Source organism: Procambarus clarkii, chromosome 83 (assembly GCF_040958095.1).
Source record: "Procambarus clarkii isolate CNS0578487 chromosome 83, FALCON_Pclarkii_2.0, whole genome shotgun sequence".
Taxonomy (NCBI): Eukaryota; Metazoa; Arthropoda; class Malacostraca; order Decapoda; family Cambaridae; genus Procambarus; species Procambarus clarkii.
In genome coordinates this window covers 3,744,414-3,762,672 of record NC_091232.1, presented here as the reverse complement: position 1 = coordinate 3,762,672, position 18,259 = coordinate 3,744,414, and the positions used below count along the sequence as shown (strand labels likewise).

General features: G+C 37.1%; 1 protein-coding gene across 4 annotated transcripts; it reads right to left on the bottom strand.

Moving 5' to 3' along the window:
* Positions 1-1,055: 1,055 nt before the first annotated feature.
* On the bottom strand, positions 1,056-15,669 carry Vps16B (Vacuolar protein sorting 16B). 4 transcript variants are annotated; one of them, XM_045759488.2, is made up of 14 exons: positions 15,513-15,669; positions 14,621-14,722; positions 13,645-13,810; positions 12,523-12,645; positions 10,284-10,357; positions 9,455-9,664; positions 8,449-8,537; positions 7,180-7,207; positions 4,931-5,072; positions 3,648-3,934; positions 3,157-3,291; positions 2,726-2,815; positions 1,755-1,853; positions 1,056-1,253 (listed from the first exon to the last, which is right to left on the bottom strand). In XM_045759488.2, exons 2-14 carry the CDS (start codon positions 14,699-14,701, stop codon positions 1,233-1,235), a joined length of 1,545 nt encoding a protein of 514 aa, XP_045615444.1. In that variant the 5' UTR covers positions 14,702-14,722; positions 15,513-15,669; the 3' UTR covers positions 1,056-1,232. The 4 variants fall into 4 exon arrangements, 3 of the variants coding, with proteins under 3 accessions (XP_045615444.1, XP_045615446.1, XP_045615445.1); XM_045759490.2 differs by having other exon boundaries at positions 12,523-12,642; XM_045759489.2 differs by lacking the exon at positions 15,513-15,669 and adding an exon at positions 15,380-15,433.
* Positions 15,670-18,259: the final 2,590 nt, after the last annotated feature.

Sequence of the window (18,259 nt, the reverse complement as noted above, 5' to 3'; positions counted from 1 at the left end):
AATCCTCCAGTTACATATATTATAATAGGATTATAATATATATATTATATATACTGTATATATATATATATATATATATATATATATATATATATATATATATATATATATATATATATATATATATATATATATATATATATATATATATATATATATACAGTATATATCTATACACATACATACATACATACATACACACACACACACACACACACATACTGTTCATACATATACACACACAAGGTAAGTAGATGTAGATAGAGGGTGGAAGGGTGTAGGTATTTGTGTAACTACCTACCGGTAATTGTAGTTACAGGATGAGACCTACATTCATAGTGTGCCCCCCCCATCCCCATCTTCCCAGTACTCTATCATATAATGCTTTGAAACTACTAATAGTTTGGCATTCATCACCTTATCACTTAAATTGTTCCAACTGTCTACCACCCTGTTTGCAAAAGAGAACTATAATATTTTTTGGTATCTCTGCTTACTTAGCTTGAATCTACGTCCTCTTGTTCTTGACATTGCAGTTTTCAAGAGTTCCTTTGTCAATTTTGTCAATTCCTGTTACTATTTTGTACTTAGTGATCATATCTCCCTTTCTTCTTCTATCCTTCAACTTTGGCAAATTTAACACCTCTCTTTTGTGTGTGAGTGTGTGTGGGGTGTGTGCGCGTGGGGGGGGGGGGGTGGCGGTGGGAGGGGTGGCCGGGGCGGGGGGGCGGGGGGGGGGGGGGGCGGGGGGCTGGGCAGGGGGTGGGAGGGGGTTGCGGGGTGTGTGTGTGTGTGTGTGTATTCACCTAGTTGTGTTTGCGGGGGTTGAGCTTTGCTCTTTCGGCCCGCCTCTCAACTGTCAATCAACTGTTTACTAACTACTTTTCTTTTTTTTCTCTCCACACCACACACACACCTAGGAAGCAGCCCGTGACAGCTGACTAACTCCAAGGTACCTATTTACTGCTAGGTAACAGGGGCATTCAGGGTGAAAGAAACTTTGCCAATTGTTTCTGCCTGGTGCGGGAATCGAACCCGCGCCACAGAATTACGAGTCCTGCACGCTATCCACTAGGCTTCCAGGCCCCCTAGTGCGCGTGCGTGTGTGCATGCGTGAGTGCGTGTGTGTGTGTCCGTCCGTCTGTCTATCCTCCATGTCCTTAAATGTTTTATACATCTGAACATCTAGAATGATCAAATGTTGTTCCTGGAATGTGTAGTAACAGCCTGATTTAGTTTTTCCACTTGACATTCTGAAAGAAAAAGCACAGGTTGACATGAAAACCGCAAAATTAAACATTAGTTTCGCATTACAATATATATATATAGTAGCTTTCAAAGTACTTCTGAATTTGTATTATTTATGTTTACTAAATACTGTACTGTACAGGCAGTTCCAAACATATTCAATTGTAAGTTTTTGACAGAAAACCACTTTCCCCAAATTGTTGAAGTGTATAATTTTTCAATCTCCTCCTCTTGACAAATTTCTCTCACAACCCATGTTGTAACTCAGGATTACAGACACATCATCAACTAGAGTAATATTTTAACTTCAAGTATTCTAAACTGTAAAACCTGTGTGTGGCTTTTAATAAATGTAAAAATATTAATTGCCCTGAACATCTCTTGAGCACTCTTATGTTTGTACTGTTATTAACTAATTATACCTCTCTAAATTAACAATATCTCTTAAATACATGATTTTTGTGCAAGCTTCCATCACTCATGCACAATGTTCTGTGCTGACATACCTTTAATGCACTCTCAGCCTTCAGATACTCGGGAGAGCCTGCCGGTATTTCCTTCATATATTTTTCGAGGGCATCCCTGTCCTTTTGAGCAATGTGAACCTAAAATATATTCAGATAAAATACAAATTCATTGGAAATTAAATTAAAACATTTCATGTAACAAATAAACAAATAAATGCTGGTCCTGTACATCAGTGGACCCTTATATAATGCTGTAGCTACGTTCCTTGAATATAGTATATTGTATAAACACACACTATAAACTGTACTGTATAACACAAGGCAAAAAGAGAGTTAAGGTTCTCGGTCACAAGAAAGCTGCACATTACAGGTATTGTACACTGCACCTTTATCTATACTGTATAAAGATGTACGAGTAGGTAGGTTGGTGCATGTGGAGCCGAAGCTCAATCCTGTAGAAACAAATGCATGTGTACACATGAACACACTACACTTATTTCCACCCAAACTTGCCTACTCATTCATTTATTCATTTATACACACACACTGGACTGAGGGAGCCAAGTCCCTGGCACTGTTTGTTCAAGTAGACATGTGAGAATGTCATTAGTGTGCGTTATATAATAGTCGCATTAAAAATGTTTGGGTCACTATATGACAAAAATTAACTGAATAAATGTACGTGACATAAGGGTCCACTGTACAATTTTGTTTACATATGTTCAACTTGTGGTTTGGTTTGTCATAGTCGGGGACAAAAAGCTTGTGAGGTACTTTGAGGACTCCTGTAAGTCAACTAGAGACCTTGCCTAGAATGTAACTAACAGCAGTTGCCTAACTCCCAGGTACCTATTTACTGCTAGATAAATAAAGGCATCAGGTGAAAGAGAATTGTGAATTTTCGGTTGAGAGCCAAAAACATAGACCACTGCACTACAGGACTACAAGTCTATTACTCACTTTATTCAAGTGAAATATGTACCTTGTAAAAAAAATTGCATAATACTTACATCAATAACTGCTTGGTGACATTTGTAGTTCACAGCCAACTTAATGCGAGTGTCCATGGAGTCTATCAAAGATATGTAGACTGCTAGTACCTTCATTATAATGGAAGATAAAGAGAGTTACACACTAATATCAACTGGTTCACCACTGAAAGCCTGATTTTCAATGACAGCAACAGCTAAACCTCAAAGATGAAATTAATTTTTTTATTAAAATTACCATTAATATTATTATTATTTATTTGTTTTTAACTGTGTGTGAAATATTTAAGCAAATACAATGCAGATGAATACTGCAAAATAATAGTTACCAAGTGGCTATTTAGAATATAAACTGCACTGGGTATCTATTAACATGGTATAATATATAATAAATAAAAGCAATGTCTAAATATTTACCAGAAAAATAGGGATGTTATACAGAAAAGAATTACATTTGCTGGAGCTCCACTTGCTGACAGTGTGTGCACCACCTGCTCCATTGGTAGAGCTGCCTTGATGCCAGAACTGATCACTTTGCCGGCACCACTGAATGCAGAAGTTAAGGACCCAAGTGCTCCTAGTAAGCCCTGAAACACACACATGATTAAAGCAAAATGCAATTTAATATGGTGCATATCAATATTACTGCATTCTTATCTAAAGAGCACTTCATCTGACAAACTTCCAGCATGAACATAAAGGATTCCATTTGTGGTAAAAGGGGTTCATTCACTATAAGCATCACACTCATGTTCAGTTACCATAAATAATAAAGATATTTATCTTCTAAGGGTGGAAAATTATACAGTATTTTTCTTTTCATATGAAGTAGTATATTCAAAAGGATGAAATCTGTATGCAAAAGTAAAAAAGAACAAAATAAAAATATATATGCTGTATAATGAGGATCTTTATATTGTCCTTACAACATTATTTAGCTTACCTTACTCCCTAGCCAAGAATCCAATTCATTAGGCAAAGGCCAGTGGTTAACCCGTGCTCGCCCTCGTAAGACTGTCCACAAGACTTGACCATCCGTGAAGCTGTGAGCTTTTCTCAAGGCCATCGGACTTCCAGCATGTGACTCGGAAACATCCCAATGATACATGCAGCAGTAAAAGAGAGTTGTTAGAAGAGACTTGTCAACGATGTTGGCAGCACGTGGATATTTGACAAGCATGGGATTTGTCTGATCATTACAATCTGCTTGATCTATGGCCATCTGTCTTTCTAATAAAAAAAGAAAAATTACCCAAGTTAGTTTATTTAAATCATAAAACTGATATGCAATAAAGCATCAATTGTATTTCAAATGGAGTTCAACATGAATAAATGCCATGTTATGGAATGTGGAATACAGGAGGAGAAAATAGACCCCACACAACCTATAAATTATGTGGAATGGCATTAAAGAACTATGACAAAGAAATATTTTCCTTCTATTTTTCACCAGGAAAAATTATCTTATTAACTAACCCCAAATAGGAAGACGTATCTTTTTATTTTATCCATGGGAAGAAGAGATATCCATTTTAATTCCCCCCAAAAGAGAAAAGATATTTCTTTTACATCTCCAAAAGGAAGAGGTATCCCCTTTTACTTCTCGTGCAGGGAGAAAAGGAATTCTTTTTACTTCCACCATAAAAGCCTTCAATTACTAATCAAGACCAACTGGTCACCACCTTGGGTAAACGAATAGATGCCACAATGTGAGAGTCTGGTATGTACAACATTCACTTTACAGAAGGTAGGGAATTCAACATCAAAATTTGCTATGTGCAAGTTATGGTTTGCTCAGCATTGATTAGCATTTCAAACCTGTTTTAAACAGTATAATTTTGGTTGAGAAGTTATGGGACCACCACCAAGCCAAAACTACAGTATGTTGTTTTAGGATTGACTGAAACTATTCCGTTTCTCTTGAACAATGTTTGGGTTAAGATTTTTAATTTGTTTTATACACATTCCTATGACTTTTACTCCTCTTAATAACAATGAACAGATCAGCATTTTATTGACTAAAAAAAATTGAACTTTAGGAAACTTGAATTGAATTTTTTTCTCATATAGGCATTCCTTAAATGCATCAAATATGCAAAGTGAAGACAGATTAAACTAAATACTTTAACCTTATAAAGCACAAGAATAAACTTATATTTTCCTACAATATATCTTAAAGTAACGTTTACTACATGACCATGTGAAACTAAAAGCACTCTTACAAACCTAGTAGTTTTATGTTATCCATCACAATTTTTGCCTCATATGAGAGACTAGGATCTGTGAAGCTGTTGTCAAGAGCCTTTTTCATATTTTTCATCTTGACTTCTGGTGATTTGCTTGAGAGAGCCAATTCATAAGATAGAATCTGTAATATTCAGTTGTTGTTTAGACCCTACATCAATGAAACACTATACAATGCAAAATCATACTTTCTCAATTTATCATATAATACAAGACATGAACATCGTGAAAAATTTCAAACCATTGAATAATGCTTACCTTGTTTTTTACCTACAGCAGATGAATTTATGGCATGCGAGATCTAGCTTTAGCACCCCACCTCAATACTATTGTATTTGATGTATTTATACCTCTTGATGTTTCAATACTCTGTTAGACTTGCTCTTGAAGTTGTGAATGGGGGCAGCTTCCACTACTTATGAATGAACATTGTTCCATTTGCTTACAACTCTCACTGTATAAAAATACTTGCCATTTATTTCCCTCATTTTATGTTTTCAACATCCTTGTTCTGTTTTCTATCACTTGGCAAGATCTTCATATTCCATCTTTTATGATATGGAATTTCTAGTTCTAATTTCAAAACAAAACTCAAACAACAGACAAGTGTTAAAATGTGGGGAAAAACAAGTGTCTTTAGACAGATTCTTAGTAAGACAAGCAAGTAGTGAGCCACAACCAAGTCCTAGTAGTATGCCTGCAAAACATAGGAGAGAGTGTACCCCAGAAATGTCATCACTGCCTGAAGTTATAATGGCAAAGGACTCCCCTTCCAAATACTAACACCTCTCCTTCTCCCCCTTCTCTTTACTTTCATACACCAGCAAGAGTCCTCAATAAAAATAACATATACTGTACTTATATTTTGTACTACAGTATGTACGAGTAGTAATATGTATAAAATATATTTTTAAGTTAATATTTATGGGGGTTGCGGAACGGAGTAATTCAATTTACATTATTTCTTACGGGAAACTTCGTTTTGGCTTTCGAATTTTCAGTTGTCAAACCTTCTCAGGGATTAAATTTGGAAACAGAGGTACCACTGTACAGTATCTACTGTCCATTTTAATATCATACATACAGCACAGTTCAGCACTTATACGTCACAACATACAAAATATACCTTAATTATTTCTAAAAATTCTCAAAATAGGTGCAAGGTACAAGTTTTGGAGATGTGTGGGAGGCATTCTTGGAAGAACTCATTGCACTGATTTGGAGCCATGTTTGATTCTGTCACCATCAAATGGCAGAACATTCCGAGTCCAGGCTCAAGTTTTAAAGGCTACAAGACCTGATGGAATATTACTGCATCTGGGCAAATTTTCTAGATTTGAGAGTTGGGGAGATTGCTCAGTTATTTGTACACTCCAGATGAAGACATGATGTATAGACAGTGCAACATGATGCGCACAGGGCAACTAAAGTGTGAATTCAGGCAGGACTCCAGTCAAGTGCGTGGGTCCTTGAATAGTTACCATCACCTAGAATCTAGATATTATACGATGGCCAACATACCAGGTTGTGTTATAAGATAAAGAAAACCTTATTTAGCTTGGAGATAACTCATATATGACACAATCATCTTGGCTGGAGTAACAGGGAAATTAATGAGGTGAAAAGGTAATTAGGTAAGGAAAAGTAATTACAGTATAAGGAGAAAGCACTAAGCCATTATGATCATATAATTAGATCGAATCTGACATGTGTATTGAGAGCTCAAGCTGTAATCCTAGTGAACTCACCCCTGGTGATGTCATAAAACTATGGGAAGGAATCAATTAGAGAAAAGGCTATGAAGATGCTACCCTCTTAATCATCAATTCAAACAGAGGATCTTTGATGCTGAAGCATCCAGCTGGCATGAGCCATGAGCATCCCAACAACATTCTAAGGAGGTTATATGCCAGTGACAGATGTGTGCAAATATCCCAGTCATCGTAGACAATGTGTTCTGAAGAACTTGGCTCCAAGTAATGCCACGCGAATTAAAACTGCCGTCATTCCCACGAACCAAGAATCATTTGTGGATTAACAGTAAATAACAGCCAGTGTAAATTAAGTACTGAATGGCCATTTTTTTTTTATCGATATATACAAGAGTTATTACTTTCTTGTACAGCCACTAGTACGCGTAGCGTTTCGGGCAAGTCCTTAATCCTATGTTCCCTGGAATACGACCTGGAATTATCAAAATACTGTAGATAACTTGTTAAAATTATACTTACTGCTGCATCCTCAGATTTGCCAAGCAATCTGGAATAATAAAACTTGCATTAATTGCAAAGTAAACAGCATAAAAGCTGGCTATGAACTATCAAATGAGATATCTTGGCACTAATACCACAGTATGACCTTGTAACTCCTCAAAAATATATTGTTTGATGTACTTTTAGATTCCATTCATACATCATGGCTCCTTCCAAACATCCAGCATCTCCTGGCAAACTCCATAATGCTCCCAGGAAGAAACCTGCTAGTCCCTTTTTGGTGGCCAAGTCTGATCCTGATGACCTGCCACCAACCACAACAGCAATTAATTCCATCTTTAATCATATTCAATCAATCCCAGCAGGCAAAGAGGATCTATAAAATTGGCAAGTGTTATAATATTTTATACTATCAGTGCAAACACACAATGTAATGGTTCCCTTTTTATCTTGTTATAACTTGTAACAAAGTTGTTACATCATCTTATAAAGCTTTTATGAAATGTTAGAAAGTTGTTACAATTTGTTATATTGGTTGTTATAAGTTGTTAGAAGGTGTTACAACTTTGAACGCTGTAGCAACGTCGTAGTTTCGTCGAGTGTTTGGCGGGATATGTAATATAGGATACATTGGAACATGCTTTATTTTTACAGAAATGTGGAAAAAGATTTTTTGAGGCCTCCTTACCTTGAGGCTACCTTGAGGTGATTTCAGGGCTCAGTGACCCCGCGGCCCAGTCGTCGACCAGGCCTCCTGGTTGCTGGACAGGTCAACCAGGCTGTTGGACGCGGCTGCTCGCAGCCTGACTTTTGAGTCCTCTGGCATATAAAAATTTTCCGATACTATAGAAGTAATGTTGCTTTGCATGAATTAGATCTCCATGAGGTTTTTCAGTAACGTATATAGTTCTGGCAAAAAACAATTTCCAGTAGCCGTATAACAGAAATATAATCATTTGTAAATTATAGTACAGTATTAGTCATACAAATTCCATAGCTCGGCTAGATGACATTGCTAGAGCTCAAGAAGCTGCCGTAGCCCAAAACCCTGACAACACTACTGATTCCATTCCATTCACCGGGGCTGTATCGGTATCAAGCTGTAGACCCCACATGTGCGAGCGAGCGAGCGAGACAAAGACTATCAATTATTAAACATGCCAGAGAAAGTGTTAACACTTGAGGAACTGGAAAATCATACAAAACAGATACTATATATAATCACTTTGCTCTTTCAAAACATACTACTGTCTACTGTATTGAAGATAAAACAATATATAAAATTACCCTAGAAAATCTATGGCTTCTGCGTAGTTGCGACGCTTCTTTAGGTAATTGACATACAGCTGAGATGCAGATGGCCTTACTTGCATTTCCTGATAAAAAAATAACAGTCAAGCACAAATTATTTATCAACATTTTTTGCAAAAATTTTATGTATAACCTGTTTCTGTTCCAATTTATTTATATTTTCTATCGATACCTAACCAATCATATTACATATTAAAGAACAGCATTGAAATTAATAAAACGCAATTTTGTGGGTGAGCCCCGGAGGCTCCCTGTAGCTATCGGGTTAATATGTGATACATTAGACTGGGTCATTAGTCGCTAGAGTTCAGCCTACCAGGGACCACGAGCCAGAACCTGGACCCCCCTCAGAGAGGAGCAGGGAGCAATGGCTCTGGAAAAACTCCCTTGTGGTTGGGGGTTTTCCATACTGGCCATACTTTCCAGCTTGAACAGTATGGCCAACGCCCAAGCCACCGAGAACGACACACCAGAAGTAAGATTGACTGACTTCTTGCTATATATATATATATATATACAGTATATATATTTTCACAAAAAATACTTTTGTATACACAGTTCAGTATATTAATATTGTACAAAATATTTATATATATAGTATATGTACATGGCAGCTTGATAGTTCAGTTTTTGGTAGCAATTTTAACCAGGTGGAGTTTGTTTTGAGATGCCTACCTTTCTGGGTGCCTAACCCGGTAGATGGCAGACATAGATTGCTTCCAACCACATGGGGGTTTCTATAGGCCATTGCTCCTCATGCCTCTCTGAGGAGGCCAGATTCTGGCTCGTGGTCCCTGGTAGGATAGAACTCCAATCGAAGGATCCCATGGTCTAATCATACAAAAAAGAACATGGAGAAACTAATGGAAATCTAATATCAAAATGTAAAAGACTTGCAGCTTTTTTAAAACACGGCACAAAACTAACTACCATATGAGACCAGGTTGCATTACACTGACAGATCCATAAATACAATGCTCACCTTAATGAACAGACTTTTTTTAACAGTGATCTTCATATGAAGCAATGTTGCTAATATTGCACTTCCATCCATAATATTTAGGGCAGCATCTAACAAAGCAAGTTTATCTTCATGGCTACGATAACATTCTAGAGAGTATGGCTGACCTAGGAGAATTCGGTTGACTGTATCATCTGGTGGTAATGTAAGGTTGTATCGAGAATAAGAATTCTGAAAAGATAAAATTTACAAATCTTTTGAAATTAAAGAGAAAATATCTATACAATGGAAAACATGAACATAAGAATTAAGGAAATTGCAGAAGACATATGGTCCATACAAGGCAGCTCCTACTTATATCCCCCAAATTCTTCATACATGTAACTACACTTGAAAACATCAACCAATCCCATATCTATTACTGTATATACAAAGATGCCATTGCTAATAAATTCCCAATACATAAGCAAATACTGCATATACAAAAAACTAAAAAATTCTTTTGTATATACTGTACAGTATAGTATTTTAATATTACACAAAATATTTACACACACATTATACATGACCGAGTATGAATAAGCCGAGAAACTTATATTCATGGGATACAGTATCTTTGCTTACTTTTCAAAATGAGCCCAAACTTTTCACCCAAAAATATAGCAAGTTTCCTCTTAGTGCCACCAAACTGTACCTCAATCCTAGGATTTTGAGACCCAATACCAGCTCTTCGACTATTTAAGAACAATGGCCTATTATTATAACGATAACCTCAATGGCCTGAATTATTATAATAGAGCAATTACATTTCATAATTTTTTTAAAAAGAGGTCTGTAAATGAAAACTTACTTCTAGTCGTTTTTTTAACTGAGAGATTTCGTTATCTTTAGCAGCACACTGAACACAAGAACCACTGCCTTGTCCTAGAAACAGATACAGGTACAAAATATAAATATCCAGTATGCAAGTTTCATATATGAAAGTAAATCTGAAGTCATAGACTAGAAATGCTCATGCTTTAATGGGCCCCCCAAAAATCTTATTACTGTACATTGTCAATATTCAGTGGGGCTCAATAACGGCTCTGCAACGACGAGACCTGTCAAGTTAATCAAATGACTAGAAAACTAAAAGAATCCAGCATTGTCAACAAGCAATTCCTGATAAACAGGCACTATGCCTAATAAACCCAAAATCTGCACACCCTGAGCCGAGACTCACAAAAGCACAAAACTTGTTAGCTTGGTGAAAGACCCAAGAACAGGTTAACTTACATTCTCAATAGGAAACCAGAGGAAATCTCTCCACTCCAGATAAATTGCTACGTGGAAATATACAGACTGTAGATCCAGGGAGAGAAACAAGAAGAATGGAGGGGGGGATTTGATGATTCAAGGACAGAGTAAAAATTTGATGCACCAAGAACATGGTAGAAATTGGAAACTTAAGAGGAAGTAATGTGTGTCGAACCCTAACACATCGAGAATTAACCTATTCTTGGTAGAACCCTTCACTGTAGGAAAGAATGGAACTGCAGCTGACGAAAATGAATTCCACAAACCACTCCTTTTTAGTATATTCTGGATGTTAGCATGATGAAATGGAGAGGATGGCTACCAGAGACCAACAGAATTCCTGAGGGCCATATGGACCAACCCCAAATATGACGTTTTGACAATAAAGTACAAGCGAGGCCAAGGTATCCCTGGCCCAAGCTTAGCAAAAGTCCTTCAGATGTTCTCTTACCACACAGTTACTGAAACTTACTCTGAAAAGGTGCAGGAAAAAACAGACACACGACTTTCCCGAAATGAACAGTACTGTATCTGACCACCTGTAGATGATGTTCAAAGACCAGCCCCCCTAGGGAAGGAACTTTGCCACCAGAACCCTTTTCTTGAACTGAAGACCACAAGACAGACCCATGAACAACTACCCTTTGTGAAGGAATAGAAGCCTCAGCCTTAAGCCTGAATAAGTCTGAATAGATTGAAGACAGCACCTTGTGTGGTTTTGTCTACCATCAGAAGGGCCAAGAAATGGGGTGGAAAGAGGAAAATGCTCTACTCCAAGACAGACGTGAAACTATCCTGAAAATAAGTTATTTCTAAAAGCAAGGTGTGTGTAAATGAATTCCATTACTAACCCCCACAAGATTGGTGCAAACAACTTGACCAAAGTATTAGCTACTGCAATGGCAGTGGACAAGACAGAGGCCAGGATTCATCAAGCATTTACACAACCACTTACAAAACCTGTGCATCCTTCCCTCATCATGGTGACTTTGTTAACTATTATTAGACAGTTTACAAGCTTTAAAATTCAAATACAATGTTATTGTTGTTATACACAAGCTCATAATGCTTTGGAGCTCAAACTGTTTAATAAGTGTAAACAAAGATACTGATTGAGGAGTTCCTCATTTCCTCAAATAAACTAGGTACTGCTCACCACCAAAGAGGAATTGGGAACCTAATTCTGCAACCAGAAAGCAAACACAGTCCTTCACTCCAAGAGAACCAGGTCCATTTCAAAAGCATGGTTCTTGGGTTTTAAATAGAAATATTTCAAGTTCCACCGAGCCAGAGATGTAGAAAGTTGAAATAATGGAAACTTTGGAAGAGCTTGTTCATAGTTGTCCACTTTCTCAAATTACATAACAAAAAATCTTAAAATATAATTAGAATAACATAACAATATTAAAAGATATAGAACTTATTTCACTTATTCAACAGTGACTAAATCTTATCCCTCAAATCATAGATATCTACTAACAGTCTAGATAGTGCACTGAGTTTTTAATCTTGTTCCTAGTCTTCCCAAAGCACAGTTTAAAACTTTACCTTAAGATATTTACAATAGAATAAATTGTGTTCTTTTGTAGTAATCTTAAAACTGCAAATATTCCTAATTTTCCAAAAGCCATAAAAAAAATACTGTACTATGCAGGCCAGTTTTACATTAAGATTCAAAGAATGCACTTACTTGTAGAACTAAAAGTCTACTGTGTATGAATGATACTTTGCCTTCACATATAAAATACTTAATACTGTATACACAAGAAGCAAAATATAAAAAACACCAATACCTTGTGACGTGTTCCACTTGATGGATACCGAAGGGGGCTTCCAAGAATCTAATTTTTCACCAATCGCTTTCCCTACACCTTTGGCCAGCCTCTCGCTGCTATTTATTGTACTTCCCGTATCTACTTCACACCAAGAAAGATCAAATAAACACTATATTAATTTTCAGATACATATCTTTAATGCATGGAAGACAGTGATAATGGAATATTATAAATACAGTGTTCAGGTTCTCTGTAGTTTTATCTTCATTATTTCCAGAAACAAAACACATTCTTGCACATTAGAACTTTTTTCAGAAGAAAAATACAGTACCAACAAAATTCTTAAAGTTTCATAAAGAATAGTCACTTTAAATCTATGTGAAATTTTTAAGTTCAGTTGCAGAATCTCTCAGTCATCAGAAAGATAATTTCACATTTCTATAGCTTCTAAAATTTTTTATATGCTAGTACAGGTAGAAAGTGTCCACCCAAACCACATTATTCTATTTTAATGCCACATTTTCCAAATAAATTTCAATTTCAATTATTCATAAATGTTTGTACATTTATAGTTAGGTTAGTTTACACAAATTTAGTCAATTATTTACGCAAGAGAAAGTCATAATACAGTACAGTAATAACATGTAATATCGGTAATTATAAATTTTATACTCAAGATTTAGAAAGTACATTTATCAATGATTTTTAAATCATTACAGTTGTCAAATTCAAAATCAAACTATTTCCGTAACAGCTTATAAAAATCACTACCATAATGGCTGAACTATGCAGGTGTACATAAGTCTAAATTAAACTTTATATTTTTGGCATAAAATGAGTATCAGTTAGTTTAAAATTTAAAAGGTAATATAAATGTTGGAAAAATAAAGTGTACTACTGTAAAACTAGTACTGTACTGTACTGTAATTAAGCCTGTAGAGGTTCAGGGGCCTTGACAAGAAAATTTAAAGGCATGTTTTCCTCTCACTGATATATGGTTCTCTTTCTTGCACTGTATTCAGTGCAGTATTTTAGCCTACCTCAAATTATCTTTTAAAAGAATACAGTAAGTACTATAATTTTCATATCTAAAAATTCTGGTTTTCTCCATAGTACAGTACTGTATTTTAACATAATTACCAACAATCCAATCTGTGGATGTATGTAGAGTGATGTTGTCAGTAATACTGGAGTTGGTGGGTGCCTGCTGCCCTCCGGGGACGACCGCATCAACAGACTCGCAGGGAGAAGTCGCTGCAGAGGAGTGGTTGTCGTGTTCTGTATAACCAGTCCAATTAACATCACTCTGAAAGTGCAAGATGCAATAATTATACATGTACTGTACATGGTAATGAATTAAAATTAAATTATCTTTAGTATCGCATTGTTCAAAATGCTAAGGAGCGCATTAAATTCATAAAAGCAAAATGAATGCGGTATATGCAGGCTAATTATTTTTTAACAGTGAATTATTAAATACTGTAGTTCAGATACTGTAGTACAAATTACCAATTATAAATTTTAGATATGTACAGTATATGTAATGATCAGAGGATAAAAACCAAATTCATAAAAAAAAAAGCTTACCCAGCCATGTTTTAAACAAATGCATTTTAAATTTTATACCAGTACAGCACAATACTGTACATAATATAACACAGCAGAATTATTAGCAATCAATAATAGCTTTGGATTTATTGAATACAGTATTTGATTAATCCATTACCGACTGTTATATAGATAGGGCTTAATATGTTTTAACATGCAAATGAACCATTAATAAATGCCGATAGGAAGGACAGCATTATTATTATTATAAGCACGTATAAATAGATGGACACACGAGTGGATTATCTCGAGGCAACACAGAGGTTGAGTGACTCACCTCAGGGGGCTAACTTGCCCAGAAAAGCAAGGCAATGTTCAGAAAAGCAAGACTACATTCAGAAAAGAAAGGCAAACTGGAGAAGTTGGAAATAAGGTGATTCAGGGTTACAAACCATAATATATACAAGAAATTACTGCATCAATATTATCTAATATTTTAACAAATCTTATAGTATTCTTAAAAAAATAATGCAGAAATTTTTTTAGAACCGTATTTCAAGTCACTTACGTCTTCATCAAAAAAGTTGTCAAGGGCCGAGGGTGCAGTATCTGTTGACCCCCAATATGCTTCATTTTCTGCACGGCTCATTTTCTAATACTGTACTGTACTCTGAAGAAAAATGGCTATGTATAAAATTGAGGCCCAAATTAGCCTAAAAAAGTACTGTATAGTTGTTCAATATCCCGCTTTGTACAACAGAATGAATACTCTCTGATTATTTTAAATAGTAATTTTTAAACACTAACAATCCCTTAATTGAACTTAAAATTTTATTTTTTTATAATTTATAATAATATTTTTTATAATAATTAAATAATTTTATTATTTCCCTTAGTTGGGTATAGGAAGTCTGTTAGGCTTATCGAGGCGTCCCTCTAGGCCAACTACCGACCAACCCAGATACATATTTACTGTTGAGTGAACAGATGCATCATGTGAAAGGCAAACTTGGACAAATGCTTCAATCCTACCATAGGAATCAATCCTGGGTCCTCTTGACTGTGACCCGATTGCACTTACCACTGTGCCACATTTTGTAGCATAAGTCAATAGCTTAATGTGTGCAAAAAATGTAAAAACTTAGAAGTTTAAAAATCATGTTGTTTACTTCTGGAATTGATTAATGAAACTAACATCTCTCTCCTGAAAGTTAACGTTAGACCTGCCACAAACGTGCAAGGGGGCTTCACATTATTTTCATTATTTTGTTAATTAAGTTGATAACTCACAGTGACCATATTTCACTATAGCTGGGACCTAACTCACAGTTTGTGTGGTGTGACCATAGATCACTATGGCTGGGACCTAACTCACAGTGACCATATTTGACTATGGCTGGGACCTAACTCACAGTTTGTGTGGTGTGACCATAGATCACTATGGCTGGGACCTAACTCACAGTTTGTGTGGTGTGACCATAGATCACTATGGCTGGGACCTGGCCACAGGCTTCGGATTTGACGTGAGAATGTTGACAACTGCGGCAGTGACCCAGCTCCAGCGCTCTCCCGCTCACAACCGACCACCAGCGATCACCTCTTCTAGCTCTTTGATTCGCACTAGAAACAATACGAAATTAATAATTATTGAAACTATCAATTGTACAAGAACCATCTTCAAATGGGAAGAATTTAAGTTTTGCACTATATATAAAATATTTCTCCAGCTAAACATTGCTACAGAGGCCTCGACGACGGGAACAGAAAGCCGATAGTGTGTCAAGTGTTCTCCCATTATCCCTGAGGATTTTCCCCAAATTGTATTCTAACTTGCCACTTTAAATTGACATTTACGGTTTTGGTGGGTAGGCAAATCCATATGGGTGAAAAAGCATCTGCTGGCTGTCCTACACCGAGCATGTCGAGCCTGAAACTCTTGCCCCCTTGCTTTGTGTGAGTAATAACATACAAAGCAAAGTTCGCACTCTAGGAGATGAACGTATCGCCAATACCTCCACAGAGGTACCAAGTAGGAAGGACAGTATTCGTCTACATACTGAACTGGTGGATAGCAACAGAAGCTGAGGAGGAGATCGTATGACACATCAATGAAGAGAACCCATCTGTAATGTAATAGCGTTTCTGCCCAAAACGATATGCGTGCTAATGGCTTTAAAAAAATGTAAAATCATCATTGCTATGTACTTTCTTAACCCCAATGTATCTTCTTGTATATGAAGATAGTCTGGTGAACGTTTTGTGCTGCCCATAGAAACAGTGCTTCAGGTGTTTCAAGTACGATCACTTCACAAGCAAATGCACCGAGCAGGAAGTATGATGCAGCATCTGCTCGGGAAGTGTTTAGTGAGTTTCATATTTATTTAGTCGTCTTGATTACAATTGTCGGTTGGTGGCATTGTCGTAGACGTTCAGACGGAGCTTGGAGCAGAGCAGAGAGCTGTGTGAGGCCGCCGGAGTCGCGGAGCTCTATGCGGGAGAGCGTGGCAGCTCAATGGGGAATCGTGAGTGTCTGAACTGGATGGGGAGAGAGAGCGTTGTAACTTGATGCGGTCGCAGTCTGCTGTCTGCTCTATGTAAAGCTGTAGCGTCTTGGGGTCGACTAGAACTGTATACGCTGAGTGCTACATTCTTGAGGTTTGAAGAGATGTGGTAAGTTCTAAGCGTCTGTATTGTAGTTCACTGAATCCCTGTGGAAATTGTACTGTCGGCTATTCGCAATTCGCTTGCTTATATTTGGTGACTACATCTCAGCTTCCTCCATCAGGATGGAAAGAATGTTACCTGTAAATAGGGATAGGATTATAGCTTGTGTAATTAGTGCTAATTAGTTATGCCATTAAGATAATGAGATATTGGAGCGAGTATAAGGTTTACTCGCTACAACTACAACAAAAACTGTTCCAATACTACCAGAAAATGCACCCGCTGTGAAGACCACATTTCGGTGTCACAACTATGTTCACGAAGATAAGAACAACTCCAAAAATCAAAGCCAAAGCTAACCCAACCAGTACCATGAAATAATAAGCTGTTGTCCCCTTCGATATCAACCAAACCCAATTCCCAGCCTTACCGGGACAAACTACAACAAACCAACGATAACAAACTACAGCTTGTGCAGATCCCAACCAATAGTATGTACTCTCAAACTGGACCGCGAACGGAATACCTGCGACATCCCTCTTAAACATCCACGTTCAGATTATTATAGCGTATGCAGATAGAGTCGCTAAGAATGATCACAGCCTCGTCATCAATAATGTCAACAAACTATTAGTGGCTACAGCTCTTTCCCTGCGTTTGTGCCAGACGAATCTCTGGGAACACCAAACACATTCAAGTTGTTGATTTAGGGGCGACGATGATCGGATACGCCCCACCTTTCAAGCACCACCACTACTGATGGAAGCCAACCCCGAACCTCTTCCCCTTGGCGTAGTGGTAAGACACTTGCCTGGCGTTTCGCGAGCGTTTTGGCCTGGGTTCGTATCCTAGCCGAGGAGGATTTCCTGGGCATCAATCCTTAACTGTAGCCTCTGTTTACCCAACAGTAAAATGGGTACCTGGTTGTTAAACGATTTGGCGGGTCGTATTCCGGGGAATATTAGGATTAAGGACTTGCCCGAAACGTTGTGTGTGTTAGTGGCTGTACAAAAATGTAAAAACTCTTGTATATATAAACAAATTTTTTTTACAAAAGCCCGAAGTCGAGCTCGCTTCATCAGTGCTTGAATGCAACATCAGCATACATCCACAAGAACCTGAAGCCAACACCATGCCACTACAAAAAGAACAAGAAACACAACCACCCTCATCCACTGCAATGGTTACAACCACACAAAACTTTCCTTCACATCAACGACAACATTCGGAACGAAGATACAAAGAAAAAAAACTACAAACAAAGAAATCGAAGGCTGCAAACACCCATTAGAGTATAAGGTAAAAGATCGTAGAATAACTGGAGAGAAGGAGCTTTGTAACACACCACCAACTTGGGTTCAGGAATATTAAATCGTGCCTCACAGGTTTTACTAGATAGAATTCTATGGCCAGGCGACAAAAATTAGGGAAGAAAAAGAAGGGTGGACAGACTGCATTTTCTTGGAGTCAGAAAACCTTTAATAGTACCCCATAAGAGCCTGGTAAAGAAGTTGGAGAAACAGGCAGGAGTAAATGGTAAGGT

Coding starts and splice junctions, on each gene's coding strand:
- Vps16B (XM_045759488.2), bottom strand. CDS start 14,701: ATGAGCCGTGCAGAAAATGAAGCATATTGGGGGTCAACAGATACTGCA. Junction 12,646..13,644: donor ATCCACAGATTGGATTGTTG/GTAATTATGTTA, acceptor CTTGGTGTGAAG/TAGATACGGGAAGTACAATA. Junction 1,854..2,725: donor GTCACCAAGCAGTTATTGAT/GTAAGTATTATG, acceptor AATATATTTTAG/GTTCACATTGCTCAAAAGGA.